This window comes from Manihot esculenta, chromosome 4, assembly GCF_001659605.2.
Source record: "Manihot esculenta cultivar AM560-2 chromosome 4, M.esculenta_v8, whole genome shotgun sequence".
Lineage (NCBI taxonomy): Eukaryota > Viridiplantae > Streptophyta > Magnoliopsida > Malpighiales > Euphorbiaceae > Manihot > Manihot esculenta.
This window is the reverse complement of record NC_035164.2, coordinates 35,325,699-35,340,145: the sequence shown is the minus strand read 5'-3', so window position 1 is coordinate 35,340,145 and position 14,447 is coordinate 35,325,699. Positions and strand designations below refer to the sequence as shown.

At 33.2% G+C, this 14,447-nt stretch overlaps 3 protein-coding genes across 3 annotated transcripts; all 3 read right to left on the bottom strand.

Moving 5' to 3' along the window:
• Nucleotides 1–90: 90 nt before the first annotated feature.
• Nucleotides 91–5,130, bottom strand: LOC110613329 (phosphatidylinositol 4-phosphate 5-kinase 6). The gene is made up of 8 exons (XM_021754403.2): nucleotides 3,181–5,130; nucleotides 2,804–2,971; nucleotides 2,388–2,553; nucleotides 2,016–2,132; nucleotides 1,745–1,935; nucleotides 1,369–1,541; nucleotides 1,191–1,275; nucleotides 91–851 (listed from the first exon to the last, which is right to left on the bottom strand). The coding sequence occupies exons 1-8, from the start codon at nucleotides 4,323–4,325 to the stop codon at nucleotides 563–565; spliced, it is 2,334 nt and encodes a 777-aa protein (XP_021610095.1). The 5' UTR covers nucleotides 4,326–5,130; the 3' UTR covers nucleotides 91–562.
• Nucleotides 5,131–6,563: 1,433 nt separating this feature from the next.
• On the bottom strand, nucleotides 6,564–7,477 carry LOC110612509 (NADPH:quinone oxidoreductase). The gene is made up of 3 exons (XM_021753279.2): nucleotides 7,371–7,477; nucleotides 7,094–7,285; nucleotides 6,564–7,009 (listed from the first exon to the last, which is right to left on the bottom strand). The coding sequence occupies exons 1-3, from the start codon at nucleotides 7,456–7,458 to the stop codon at nucleotides 6,711–6,713; spliced, it is 579 nt and encodes a 192-aa protein (XP_021608971.1). The 5' UTR covers nucleotides 7,459–7,477; the 3' UTR covers nucleotides 6,564–6,710.
• Nucleotides 7,478–12,479: 5,002 nt separating this feature from the next.
• On the bottom strand, nucleotides 12,480–13,468 carry LOC110614184 (NADPH:quinone oxidoreductase). Its single transcript, XM_021755678.2, has 3 exons — nucleotides 13,305–13,468; nucleotides 13,028–13,219; nucleotides 12,480–12,939 (listed from the first exon to the last, which is right to left on the bottom strand). The coding sequence occupies exons 1-3, from the start codon at nucleotides 13,390–13,392 to the stop codon at nucleotides 12,641–12,643; spliced, it is 579 nt and encodes a 192-aa protein (XP_021611370.1). The 5' UTR covers nucleotides 13,393–13,468; the 3' UTR covers nucleotides 12,480–12,640.
• Between the last annotated feature and the right edge of the window lie 979 nt (nucleotides 13,469–14,447).

Sequence of the window (14,447 nt, the reverse complement as noted above, 5' to 3'; positions counted from 1 at the left end):
GAATAATTGAACCAAAGTAGAATAAAAAACAATCCCATGTGATCAGATTTACGACCAAACATTGAAGGAAGATAAAGCAGGATCATGTAAGAAGGTATGAATGCAAAGTAAAATGAATAATCATGCATCTTCATCAACAAAGAATTTCTTCCAGGTTTGAAAGGACACAAGTTAGTCTACTACAATTCCTTCTGTACATACTATTTGATGCCCAACCCAGGAGAAAAACAATATTTTTGTCGCAAAAAGAATCAATTTCAATATAGATCCTCCAACTGGTTTAAACTAATTTACAACTGAAACAAGCTCAAGTAACTGTGGTTACAACACTAAGCTGTATCTCTTTCCTAGGATATACCAAATCTGTATTTGTAAATTAACAGAGATGATGGTGAGGGGAAACTGCTAAGCTGAACTAGAAAAACTTGTTCCTGGCTTCTGCAAATCATCCCAGTAGCTTACTACAAGGATAACTGTCTGAACAAACTATCATCCCCAGAAAAGATTGGCTATACACAGATGGCCACTGGTTGCAAAATTTGAATAAGTTCAATCTATATCATCAAGTGTCTTCTACGAAAATTCTCAGAATGAAATCTCGAAAACGTTTCGAATACTGCTTTGGATCAACAGCAGAGATGGATGTTGGGTCGTATTGCATTGATTTGTATGCATGTTCAAGCTTTTTGCTAATATCATAGTCTTGTAATATGTCTATTATACCAAAAAATAGAATGACTTCATACAATTCTCCAGTTGCTTCGCCTATCAGACTTGCTTCACAATCACTTCTTCTGATTGTCTTTTCTGCCCTTGCTGGCATGTTGATGCCCAGTTTTATGGACGGCCACCTGCATAGTATTATCAGAGAGAACGAGAAAAGCAAGTTATGGTAAGATTGGGTATAGCATTGCATAAGAGTTGTAATAAGAAAATAGAAATTTTCAGCATCAAATAAGCCAGAAGGATTGCCCAGTTGGCCATGGCTGAGAGCAGTGCTGATATGCAACAAAAATCAATTGATTGTTGATATAAGGCAGCAATGGATGAGTGCAGAAGGTTTACTTTTAACTAGTCCACAACTCAGATTCACTCATGATAAGATTAGATTAGTAAGCATTGGCATTTATAACTTCCACAAAGGGTGAAAAAGAACAGATGAAGAATTTAGTTCTGAAAGCTTATTTTACCTAGTAGGGTCAAAGATAAGCTTATCCATGTCCACTTTAGAAAGGCGAGGGACTGCAGCAAAATCACTATCAGTGTCTACATTTCCTGCGGGAAGGAAAAAGGACAAAACTTTGTCAGTTCAGCAAGGACTGGTTTTGAAATTACAAAGAAGAGCAAAATTAGATGACAAGAAATAACCAGGAGTTCTAAGTCCAGTTGGAGTACGAAGGGCAGAAGGAGTAACTCCAGATGTACGAGGTGGTGTCAGAGCATCCTTATATGAAGAAGCTTCGCGAAAATGGACACCAATCAAGAGACTGTAATCCATAATTCTCTCTTGTTCAAGGAAGTCACAATCTTTGTCCACTTGCCTGCACGAGAGGACGCTTGCATGTTAGAAGAACAACAAGGATAGTCATGTTCTAATATTTCCTTAACGAGTTGATAGACTAAATTATATTGCAGACAGGTTATAAATCTTTCACCGTAACATCCTCAACACAGGACAAACACAAGGGTAGAAATATAAAACGTAGAAGGGAATGCAGAAAGGATATTAGACGAGGTGAACCACCTGCAAAAATCTTGGAACCAAACTTTGTGCAATCGAAATATGTAATTGAGATCAAGATCCTTGAGTGTTGTTGTTGGATCGATTTCTGATTCAGGTTTAGCAGTTGTGCGACCATGCGAAGAACCTTTCAAGTCATAACGCCGATGGATGCTGTGCTCGCAGAACAAATTCCCCATTATGACAAATCGTACCTGGCCCAAATGAAGATGGATTTCATGAAAATTCATGACCATGAAGAATTTTTCTACACAAAATAGTATGGTTACATTACCTTCTTCTGATTCGGACCAGCTAATTTCACACAATGAAGACCATAGAATTTGGTTACTAGAGTGTTCTCAAATGCACGAACATGATTGTAGTAAGCTGGCAGCATCCTTAAGAGGACCTGTAATAACATTAAATTTAAACCAGAGAAGGCAATGAGAAAATGAAGCAGAAGAAGCTTTTCTGAATTATCCAATCATGCAGAATAACTTTGCAAATTCATGAAATGTCTAGAATGATAATTCTACAATTCCCGAGGGACAAAATCATTATTCACCTTAAAGGTATTACTTGAGAAGAAGCAATTCATAAAGAAAGTGAATTTGAATGAAATGCTTCAGACAAAAGTATACAGTAGGACAATAAGAAGACTAACTTTTACTTCTGCCTTCTTCATTGTCTTTATCATGTAACGATCATCATTTGTTAAGTAAAAGAAGCTTCCACTTTTGCCTGGGGATGAGAGCTCTCTAAGGGCATCATTCCCACATATTGATAGCATGTAATCAGCTGCATCCACATTGAACAATTTCCTAAGAGTCCTGAAAGTAGGATTGTGGTGAAAGTCAGGCAACTGAAGTTAGGACAATAATGCCACGGAATGACGTGGCATGTTTGAAAAATCCACTACCATCATAAAGTTTCCCACAAAAATTACAAGACTTTTATGAAAATTGCATAGAACAGTAGACAACCTATCAGCAGATTCCCAAATAGATGCAATGCAGAAATATTATTCCTGCTAAAAGAGGCTTAACCTTTGTATATAAAGAAGAGTTTTAAAGCTGAAACCTGAAAACAACAGGGCAGTAATCCTTCCACCTGAACTCACTAGACTGGTGAGGTGGAGTGTACTTGGACCCTTCTGGTGGAAATTTAGTCCAAACTTTTTCCTTAGGATCAAAAGCTGAAGGCTTCAGTTCAAGAGATATAGCTGGGCCAGGCCGCCCCACTGAGTGTCTGTGCAAACATGAGTAGGAGAAACAGCACTTTTAAGCATAGGACATAAAATAGGAAGATCAAGACTTCACAAGACACAGAGCAAGATAAAGATAAAGAAGCCTTCAATTCACTACATATAAGCATTTTATCAAATAGTGAGAAGATTTTATGCTAATCAAAGCAGAATAATGAAAGGAGCAGAGCCAACAAAGGCCAATCCCAAGTACCTGATTCCCAACTGCAGATTGAGCATGAGCTCGTAGTTTTTATGTCCTTTTGATATTGTCTCCCCTTGCTTCTTCGGCGGCGGTAAATTTAATTTGTGCATTCTTGAATCTAAATCATCAAATCCTTCATCTCCATCCCTCCACTCTCCATCACCACTAAAAACACCATTGCTCTCCATTGAAGCTAGACTATAATTGCTTAACCTGCCATCAACGGACATTCGCCTGGACATTCCATCTTCACTATTCCCTTTCATTGGTTTAACACTCCCTTGATCCATCCCAGGCAAATTCAAGGTCTTCTGTGATGGGTAAATTGAGACCTTCTCACAAACAGAAATTTGGCAATCACTCAACTCCTTCAAAAACACTTCTTGTGGATCCCAATCCGAAGTCCCTGACATAGACTCAGATGGATAATAAGTCCCATTTTGCTCATTAGGATCTTTACTCCAAACTCCCACATAAAAACTCCCATCTGACCATCTAAAGGTCCCATTTCCTTTAGGCAACCCATCCTCCCACAATCCTTCATATCTATTCCCATTACTCCAAATTATAGTTCCATTACCACTCATTGCCCCATTCTTCCATTGACCAATGTAATGATTTCCATTCTTCCATTGATACCTTCCATGCCCATCTTGCAATCCTCTTCTCCAGTCACCTTCATAGCTATCTCCAGTGGCATAACACTTTGTGCCATGTCCGTGTCTCAAATTCCTAACCCAACAACCCCTATAAGAATCAACTAAAGAACCTGTATATGTCCCTTTGCCATCCATATAACCAGACTTGAAGTCACCTTCATAGGTAGCACCACAGGGCCAACTAAATTTACCCTTCCCCATTTTCCTCCCTTTGTACCATTCACCAACATACATGCACCCATCTACCCACAGGTATTTGCCTTGGCCATGAGGGAGACCTTCAAGCCATTGGCCAGTGTAGAAATCACCATTGGGAAAAACTTTCTCTGCATTGTACAAAGACTCGGTGCTAGATTGATCATCATCATCTGCATGAGCTACTGCTGCTGATAACATGGTACCAAAGATGAAGTTGGATTTTTTCTTTATAACAGCTTGTGATTTTCTTAGTGTTGCTTCCCAGCCCTTCAGAAAACCCCCATTCTCTTTGCTCATTCTCTCTCACGGCCACTATCTACCTACAAAAAGACCAACTCTTTCTACCTCTCCAGCATTTCTTCTCTTCTACTTATTTGCCCTCTTCCATTCTCTTTATGGTATTGTGTGGTCTTCAGGACAAAAGACGCATTTTTGCAGTAAACCCAGAAAAGGGAAAATTGGAGGGAGTCAAACTCGAACACAGCAAAAACAAAAACATCGCTCTTAGTTCTCTCTCTCTCTTTCTTGGTTTGTTTTTCGAGGCTGCAATTGTTTACCTTGAGCTGCTGTGATGATTTTATGAAATGGATAGTTTTCAGATTACGAAAAAGAAAAAAAATTGAAGAGCTGTCCTGATAGATTTGATTTGGAAAGCAAAAAGAGGCTAGTGCCAATGACCGGCTCTTTCTTTTTCTTTTTTCTTTCTTTTCTTTCCTAACTTTTTTTCTCTTTTGGTTTTCTTCCGTTTGATTGGATTGGATTCAAGAAATCACAAAATTTTCTGGTTCCGGATTTGGCTCCTAAAACTAATAACATACCAAAACAATTGGAGAGAGAGAGAGGGGGGGGGGGAAGAAATGGTGGTGGTGGTGACGTGACTGCCATTTTTAGATTCTTATTACAGGCCACACGCAAACAGCTGCTAATTTTAGTATTTCATTCATACTTATCGATTTAATCCTCAAAATTTATACTTAAACTTAACTTTATGATAATTTTAATTTCACGAATAACCACACCATCTCTACAAAAATAAAATGGGGCATAGAAGAAAATTGAAAAAGAAAGAAAGAAAGAGAAATAGTGTTAAAGAAAATGCAGAGATTAGGACCGGGTGGTGTCTTAATGGGTAACATTAACTATTGAAGTCCGCGTCCAATGGTGTATGAGAGTGTCGTGGCTGCCTGCTTTTGTTCAGACAAAGTCAAACTCAAAATCCAATATCTGTCCATCTCTATATTGGGGGTCCACACTTCACTTCACTTCACTTCCCTTCTATTGTTTGGAAACAAAAGCTGACACTTGGCTTCTCCTCCTCCCTCTTCACTCTTTTATTACATCATCACAATGCATGTCTACTTGTCTCCTTCATGTATAATTTTCCACCTTTAATATAATCCAAACTACAATTTCTTCTACTACTTTATTTCTATGCCACTTGAAGTGTCGATTTCTAGCCACTGATAACCACATTTGAAGTTGATTCCAATTGTTAAAAAAGAAAAATAGAGAAATGAATTTGAAGGGAAGAAAATCCAAAGAAAATACAAGTGAAGGCATCACATTGGCAAGTGTTGTGATCATAAATGTGTGGAAGTGTTAATGATGGAGCTCACACACACTCCATAAATTTGCATACAAGTGAAATATTTTAGTTAGTAATATGTTTGATGTGTATGTAGCATGTTCAGTGGTTTGGTCTCCTACCAAGTCGGCTGCTGTCTGACTCCATCAGTCCTTTTTGTCTCCCTTCTCATTCATTCACCACCTTTTTTATTTGCATATGCATACATACTCATGTCCATTGTGTTATTATTTTAATCTCCACGCACCATCTCCCTAATTAATTTTGATTTTTCCTCCCTACAGTAATTAATATTTCTTATTATTCTTATTTAAATTAATAAATCTAATAATATGATAAATTGCAAAAAAAAACTTGTAAAATTTCTAATTATTGATTTTTTTAAATATATATATATATATATATATATATATATATATATATATATATAGCATGTGAATAGCTTGATGAAATATGGAAACTTTTTCACTTGTGAATATCCCAACATTTAAGATCTCCATACTCATCCCAAAAAGGAATGAAAAAATGAGCAAGAGTAGGCCTAATCAAAAGAGCAGCATGATGATGAGGGCAGTGCACAGGGAGCAATTAACCCAAATGCGCAGCTTTTGTGCGGCTGCAGCAGCAGCAATTGCTTGCATTCTAATGGACATTTGAAGATTCATGGAAAAAGCTGCTACAAAAGAAGGTGTGGACTTAATTAATGCTCTTTTTGTAACATTTGTCAGTGTATCTATTTTGGTCATATAACTCTCTGATTTGCCTTTTTATTTCTCCCTAGATTTTCCCATATCTACTCTCACCTGCTTTCTCCCCCAACCTTTTCTTTTCAGGATCAATGGACACGTAGAGCTTGGCTCTGTGCTTATTAGCTATGGGCCTGATTCAATCAAGCCCACGCACTAACATATGGAGTATGCATGATGATTGTCGTGAATATGCCACCGATTGCCAAATCAATTTTATTCCATTGCTTAACAAACATATCAAAATGTAAAGAAAACAAAATGCATTACAACAATTTTATTTATTCAAAACCATAAACATGCCAAAAATCTATATTAAGAGCCTATAGATTGTACGTATGATCCTCTCCTCTACTTGTGAAGTCGCAAGGTGAAGTCACGCAGGGCAACCAGAATTTCTTTCAACCTCTCCTTGGTCTCAGCATCGATCAAGTTTCCATCATCATCAAACTTTGCAGGAGACTGGAATGCATTCAAGAAAAATTCAGGTTTGTTTATGAAATGAAGATCTAGATAAACTCCGATTTGGCGAAGATGGTAATGTGATCTCCCACCACCGAAGCCTCCTCCAGCACTCACTACAGCAGCTGTCTTATCTCCCCAACAGTTTGGTGGTAGAGATGCCCAGTCCATGGCGTTCTTCAAAGGTGCTGCAATTTTACACGCTTTTTATTTTAGCAAAAAGTGTCTTTGTCCAGTTTTATGTCGAGTCAGTCAAGAATTATGAGATTTACCACTAAGAGAGTAATTGTTCTCGGGAGAAGCGAAAAGAACACTATCAGCTTTGATAATCTTTTGGCGAAAAGCTTCAACAACTGGTGGATAAGTTCCATCGACAATGAGATCAGCGTTCAGCAATGGCAACTGGGATATATCTATCTCCTCAATTTGTATGCCATTCACAGACTCCTTGCTAAGCTCAATTGCTAAAATGAATAAGAGGAAACATAAAATTAGCTAAGCACATTCATGGGTTTGAATCAAAATCAATTGTAAAGGATGAAAATAAACCAGAACGGATGAGGCCTGAATTGAAGGAAGCTTTGCGGAGAGACCCACTAAGGGCTGCAATCTTGATCACCGGAACAGCTGCTGCCATGTCTCTGATTCTTGATTTTGTTTGGTTTCAATAGATGAATATGCAAAATGCATGCATGTGTAAGCTATTTATACACAAATTTTTTAGGAAGAAAATGAATAAAATAATTTTAAAAAGAAATTAAGTGGATCTTTTTGTGGTCAAAAGTTGTGAATTTCAAAAGGTTACATACATCTAGGCTGCCATATATATATATATATAAATTAATTTTCTTTCAAAGTTCAATATAAGCTGCTGTTTCTTGATTTTACTATACATTAATTCATCCAATCTAATTAATATATTATTTAAAATTATAATAAAAATGAACGTATTAAATAAATAAAATTGTTTAGCCTTTTATAATTTAAAAGTTTTTGAGGATATGGAGTTTTGGTTGAATTCCAAGGATCTAGATTGGTTACATTCTTTAATATGAAAATTATTTGCATAATTAAATAAACTAATAAAAAGGAGAGTCAAACAATTGTAGACGTCCATACAATTATTATGTAAAAAATATTAAGAAAATCTGACGAACGCATGACGCAACTTATTACAATACCCAGAATTTTGCTATTATTTATTTTTACCATTTTTATTTGTATTATATACTCAACACTATATTATTATAAACAAATAAATATTCAATATACAATTTTTAAAGTTTTCTCTTTTCTTGCGAAAAAAAAAAACTAAATTTTTTATAATAATTTTTAGTATTTGAATAGAAGAAGACTTGAATGTTTTTTAATTTAAAAAATTTTTATTTTAAAAAAATTAACATCTTATATGATTTTTTTGAATTTTTTTATTATTATAAGATGAAAAGCATTCCTCTGCAACAATGAAGTTTGAATAAGCTTTCTGTACATGCCATGCCATATATTGAATATTAATATATTAATATTTAGAGTTATAAGATAAAATTATATTATGTCAAGATCAATCAATTGTTTAAAAAAATAAATTAAGTAATTAAATTATTATGCTATTAGATTAATTAATTAATTTATTTTTACTTTATAGATTATAACTAACACAATGATTTTATACATGTTTAATAACATAATAATATTATAATTTATTTTATATACATTTAATAATAAAATAATATTATAATTTTAAATATTTTTCTATTTAATTAAAAATAATAAAATATAATAAATATATATATCAATAAATTTATAACTAATACTATTTAATTACGATATTATTATAATAATATATTAAAAATAGTATTATGGTAATATTTAAATTAATAATTATTTTTAACTGATAAAACTCAATAAATTTGGTTTTTTTAAAAAATAATTGTTATATTTTTGGGTAAACTATAATTTAGTCCCTCTGGTTTAGTGAAATATAACCTTTCGTCCCTCTGTTTTAAAAAACCTTCAATTTAGTCACTGTGATTTTTAAAAACTATGCCATTAGTCCCTCCCGTTAGATTTTCAGTTAAATCACCGTTAATTTTAGTTAAAAAGACTAAAATACCCATTTTCTCTCCTTCTCCTTCCCCTTCCTCTTCTTCTTCTTCTCCTTCCCGATCTCCTTCTTCTGCTTATTTTTCTTCTTCTCTTTTCCGATCTTCTTCTTCTTCTTCTTCACTTGTTCCTTTGCCTTTCTTTCCTCTCTTCTTCAACATGTTAATGGTCTCATGCTCAACACAAGCACCGTACTTCTTCTCCAGAAACAATGCAGCCTTGGTAACAAGACAATTAGAAAATGGAGATTGGTCATTGTTCATGACTATTGGCAAAGCTGCTTGGCGTTCTTCTTGAACCGTGTTTCTAGTTTGTTGAGTCTCATGGAATCGTAGCTTTAACCATTGGATAATAGACTCTTTCAGTTCTCTTTCCATTTGGTCATTATCTCCCAACCAACCAATAAGCTCTTCAAACTCTTAATCAGTTTCATATGAAACCCATGGTGAGCATGTAGGAATACTATCATTTGGATTAAACATGAATGGAAAACAAGCTCTTGACCCTTCCGAATCCAAAAAAGTGTTCATGCCAAGTGAAGCAGAATGCTTGAAAATTGAAACATTGTCTGATAGGCCCTTATGATCTGATATTTTCCTGAGCCGCAAAGTCAAACTCCCATCAGCAACAACCCGAGCATGCCCAGCAGGTGTAGCAGAAGCCCAATACAAACGACCTATAGAATCACTGCCCAGAAACTCCCTCCGCGTAGCTTGCTTTAGAAGTTGTGATTCTATGCTGGTAATCAGATTCTGCAGATGAAGAATGTCATCCTTAATGGTGCTCAACTCAGGACAATATGCTTGTGACTCTTTCAAAGCAACAGAAGGCACATTCTCCACATCCTGAATATTCATGTCTGATGAGAGAGAAGGTCCTGGATGATCTAAAGGAGTTGAAGAGTTTTTCCCAACATGTTCTTGCATGTTATTATGGTGGCAAATTTCACCCGTGTGCTCAGTTACTTGTTGCAGCCAGAAATTCTTCCCTACACTTAAGATTTTTCAATTCCATTGATAATGACCGCAATTTCTGCTGCAATTCAGTTGTAGTTTCCACGCACTGCTCAAGGTGCTGACGAACAAGAGCAGAGTTGAGTAATTCATCACAAAGGAACTTAAGAAGAAAGGAGATCGGAAAAGAGAAGAAGAAGGAGATCGGAAAAGAGAAGAAGAAGAAGAAGAAGAAGAAGAAGAAGCAAAAGAAGGAGATCGGGAAGGAGAAGAAGAAGAAGAAGAAGAGGAAGAAGAAGAAGGAGATCGGAAAAGAGAAGAAAATCGGAAAAGAGAAGAAGAAAAATAAGCAGAAGAAGGAGATCGGGAAGGAGAAGAAGAAGAAGAAGAGGAAGGGGAAGGAGAAGGAGAGAGAATGGATATTTTAGTCTTTTTAACTAAAATTAACGGTGATTTAACTGAAAATCTAACGGGAGGGACTAACGGCATAGTTTTTAAAAATCACAGTGACTAAATTGAAGGTTTTTTAAAACAGAGGGACGAAAGGTTATATTTCACTAAACCAGAGGGACTAAATTATAGTTTACCCTATATTTTTTATTTTTTTAATTATTATTATATTATAATAATATATTTATATTATATTAATTTTGTAATATTTATAATAATAAATATTTTTAATTATTTTTATAGATAATCCAATAATATCGTATAAAAATTAATTAATTAATTAATATAAATATTTAGAATTATAAAAATTAAAGTTGAAATATTTTAATATTATTTATAATATAATTTTATAATAATAATATATTTATATTATATTATTTTTAATATATTATTATAATAACATTGTAATTAAAAATAATATTAATTATAAATTTATTAATATATAATTATTATATTTAATATAATTTATTATTCTTAATATATAAATACTATAAAATCAATAATAAAAAATTATAGAATTATAAAATAATATTATTTTATAATTAAATGTATATTATATTACTGATACGATATCACTAGTTTGTTTTTACACCTTTAATCACAATATAATATAAATTTTATAATGATAAAATTACATATAATAAATATTTTTTATTTAAGTATTAGTAATAAAATATATTAAAATTTAATATATTAAAAATTATGAAAATTTTTTATTATTATAAAAAAATAAAATATAAATAATATTATTAAATTAATATAATATTATAATATATTAATAATTAAAAAAATAAAAATTAAAAAAAAAATCGCCCAGCATCAAAATGTCCGTTGGTACTCCGGCGGACATATTTAAAAAAAAATCCATAATTTAATAAAAAGCGCAGATCAAGCGAGTCGAAAGTAGGGGGTGTGATCGGTCAAATCCCAAATCAATAAATTTCTTTATTTTAACTCTAAATCAGCACTATTTTTTTCTTTAATTATAAATTAATAAAAAGTCTTTTATTCAGATTACTTATAAATATTTTTATTTCTCTTATTTTCTTATAATTTTTTATGTAGAACTTAAATTATTACAGATAGTTATTTGACAGATTTAAGTTTTCTTTCGACTTAAGTATGTGGGTTGAAGTCCCTAAACTTTTTCATTTTCTTGAATGGCTTGTCTTTAAAGGCCAAGACCCTACGTAGGACACCCTTCCGTAGCAAGACAATGTATTTACTTGATCGGATTTCTCCGTATTTTGACTTGGTTTGAAGCTAATGGCTACTTGTTAGTTTGCTGGACCTCCCTATTTCTTCTGTTCATCTTTAGCCATTTTTAGCTCCATTGAGTAAGGTTCTTTCTATCCAACATTGTTTTGCTTATTTTCCTTCTGCTATGGTTCGATTATCTAAGGTTATTATGTTTAAGGACGAATAACATAAGAACAACATAATCTGTTCACATCATAACACATAAAATATGAAAAAATTCTATGATTCATGCCATTCAAACATTGAAAAAATTCGACATATTCTGAGATTAAAATCAATTTATTAGCCAATTGTCCACCATTAATAAGTTATATGATATTTTTGTCACACCACACGCTACTGTCTAATTTGACGGGACGCTAATCAAGGCGTACCAAAATAATTGAATATAAATATTGTTGAGATTTTACCAGTCTCACCGATAGACAAAATACACAAGTCTCTCTCTAAATCTTAATCTCTATAAATTGAAATTCGGCCTTATTAACTTTCAACTACGTGCACCTCTATTAACTTTTTCCGTGAAGTCAACCTTAATCTCTACAAACTGAAATTCGGCCTTATTAACTTTCAACCCTACATCTATTTACTTTTTCCGTAAACTCAAGCCTCTTGTCCACGCATAGAAAACCATAGAATTTTAGATAATCAAGGAATGTGTTTCTTTTGCCTCAAGTTTGTCACCAACTCACAGCAAACCTAGCCAGATCCAATGTTATTCTCCTTCCTCTTCCTCTGCTTTTCATGTTTGTTTGTTTTTTTTTTCTTCAAAGTGAATCTCACTTTAATTTTTCTTTTTTTTGTTTTTAAATAAAATTTCGCACCTTTTCATTGGTACTAGTGTAATTTTCAGTTTTTAAATTATCAACTAATGTAATTTTAGAAATGATGATTTTGCCAAATGAAATTTATTCCATTGCTTAACAAACATATCAAAATCTAAAGAAGATAAAATGCAATACAACAATTTTATTTATTCAAAACCATAAACATGCCAAAAAATCTATACTGAATTAATGCATATAGATTGTACGTATGATCCTCTCCTCTCCTCTACTTGTGAAGTCGCAGGGTGAAGTCACGCAGGGCAACCAGAATTTCTTTCAACCTCTCTTTGGTCTCAGCATCGATCAAGTTTCCATCATCATCAAACTTTGCAGGAGGTTGAAATGCATTCAAGAAAAGTTCAGGTTTATTTATGAAATGAAGATCCAGATAAACTCCGATTTGGCGAAGATGGTAATGTGATCTCCCACCACCGAAGCCTCCTCCAGCACTCACTACAGCGGCTGCCTTATCTCCCCAGCAGTTTGGTGGTAGAGATGCCCAGTCCATGGCGTTCTTCAAAGGTGCTGCAATTTTACATGCTTTTCATTTCAGCAAAATGTGTCTTTGTCCAGTCTCTTAATGTACAAGTTAATTAAGAATTATGAGATTTACCACTAAAAGAGTAATTGTTTTCAGGAGAAGCGAAAAGAACACTGTCAGCTTTGAGAATCTTCTGGCGAAAAGCTTCAACAGCTGATGGATAATTTCCATTGACTATAAGATCAGTGTTCAACAATGGCAACTGGGATATATCTATCTCCTCAATTTGTATACCATTCACCGACTCCTTGCTCAGCTCAATTGCTAAAATGAACATGCAAAAGTATAGAATTAGCTAAGCACATTCAAGGGTTTGAATCAAAATCAATAATAGAGGATGAAAATAAACCAGAACGGATGAGGCCTGTATTGAAGGAAGCTTTGCGCAGAGACCCACTGAGGGCTGCAACCTTGATAACCTGAATAGCTTCTGCCATGTCTGTTGTTCTTAATTTTGTTTGGTTTCAATTGATGAATATGCAAAATGCAAGCATGTGTAAACTATTTATACACAAATTTTTGAGGAAGAAAAGGAACCAAATAATTTTAAAACAAATTGGACCTTTTTATGGTCAAAAGGTTACATACATGGCTGCCATATATATAATTTTTTTTAATCCTCTTTCTTTCAAACTTCAATATAAGCTGCTGTTTCTATTCATCCAATCTAATTAATACATTATTTAAAGTTATAATTAAAAATAAAGTTGTTAGATTTTTTTGGGGTTATATTCAAATGCACCGTATTGGGTTTTGGTTGAATTCCATGGATCTAGATTGCTTGCTTTAATATGGGAATTGTTTATTTGCATAATTAAATAAACTAATGAAGGAGAATCAAATTGCTTTCAAAAAATCTGACGTAGGCATGACGCAACTTATTACAATACCCAGAATTTATTATTAGTTATTTATTTATACTTATTTTTTACTTGTATTATATACTCTGCAGTATATAATTATAAATAAAGACTCAATACAGAAATAAAATAAATTCTTTGTATGCTTCTAACGAATTTACAAGATTTTCTTTTTGAAGAAAAAAAAGCAGGCATTGCCCTTATATTATTAATATAAATTTAAATTGCATTTTTTATTTGGTAATGCAAAATGCAAATATATTATTAGGAAATTGGATTTTTAATTAACAAACAATCTGTCGGTGTTTAACCACTGCTTTATTGTAATTCTTTTTTTTTTTTTTGGGTAGTTGTTTGATTATTATTATTATAAGAAGAAGAGCATTCCTCTGCAACTATATATCAAGTTTGAATATGCTTTCTATATATGCCATATACATTATCGTAGTGACGACTTCATGATGGAAGCTTCTAGATCTGCAACAACATAACTATAAAAGTTTTAGCAAAATTGTCGTATAACGATTTTTTTTTGTAATTATTGATAAATTTATTGTGTGAAATAATTTTTTAATAAAAGAATATAAATAAAATTTCCTTCCTGAGAAATTTTGCTTGATTGACTTTTATTT

What these genes read in the sequence shown, in the direction of transcription:
- LOC110613329 (XM_021754403.2), bottom strand. Translation starts at nt 4,325, where the DNA reads ATGAGCAAAGAGAATGGGGGTTTTCTGAAGGGCTGGGAAGCAACACTA. An exon ending in AATCTGCAGTTGGGAATCAG is followed by an intron (nt 2,972 to 3,180) that starts GTACTTGGGATT and finishes ATGTTTGCACAG; the next exon opens with ACACTCAGTGGGGCGGCCTG. An exon ending in CTTATCTTTGACCCTACTAG is followed by an intron (nt 852 to 1,190) that starts GTAAAATAAGCT and finishes AATACTATGCAG; the next exon opens with GTGGCCGTCCATAAAACTGG.
- LOC110612509 (XM_021753279.2), bottom strand. Translation starts at nt 7,458, where the DNA reads ATGGCAGCAGCTGTTCCGGTGATCAAGATTGCAGCCCTTAGTGGGTCT. An exon ending in TTCAGGCCTCATCCGTTCTG is followed by an intron (nt 7,286 to 7,370) that starts GTTTATTTTCAT and finishes TATTCATTTTAG; the next exon opens with CAATTGAGCTTAGCAAGGAG. An exon ending in GAACAATTACTCTCTTAGTG is followed by an intron (nt 7,010 to 7,093) that starts GTAAATCTCATA and finishes GTAAAATTGCAG; the next exon opens with CACCTTTGAAGAACGCCATG.
- LOC110614184 (XM_021755678.2), bottom strand. Translation starts at nt 13,392, where the DNA reads ATGGCAGAAGCTATTCAGGTTATCAAGGTTGCAGCCCTCAGTGGGTCT. An exon ending in TACAGGCCTCATCCGTTCTG is followed by an intron (nt 13,220 to 13,304) that starts GTTTATTTTCAT and finishes TGTTCATTTTAG; the next exon opens with CAATTGAGCTGAGCAAGGAG. An exon ending in AAACAATTACTCTTTTAGTG is followed by an intron (nt 12,940 to 13,027) that starts GTAAATCTCATA and finishes GTAAAATTGCAG; the next exon opens with CACCTTTGAAGAACGCCATG.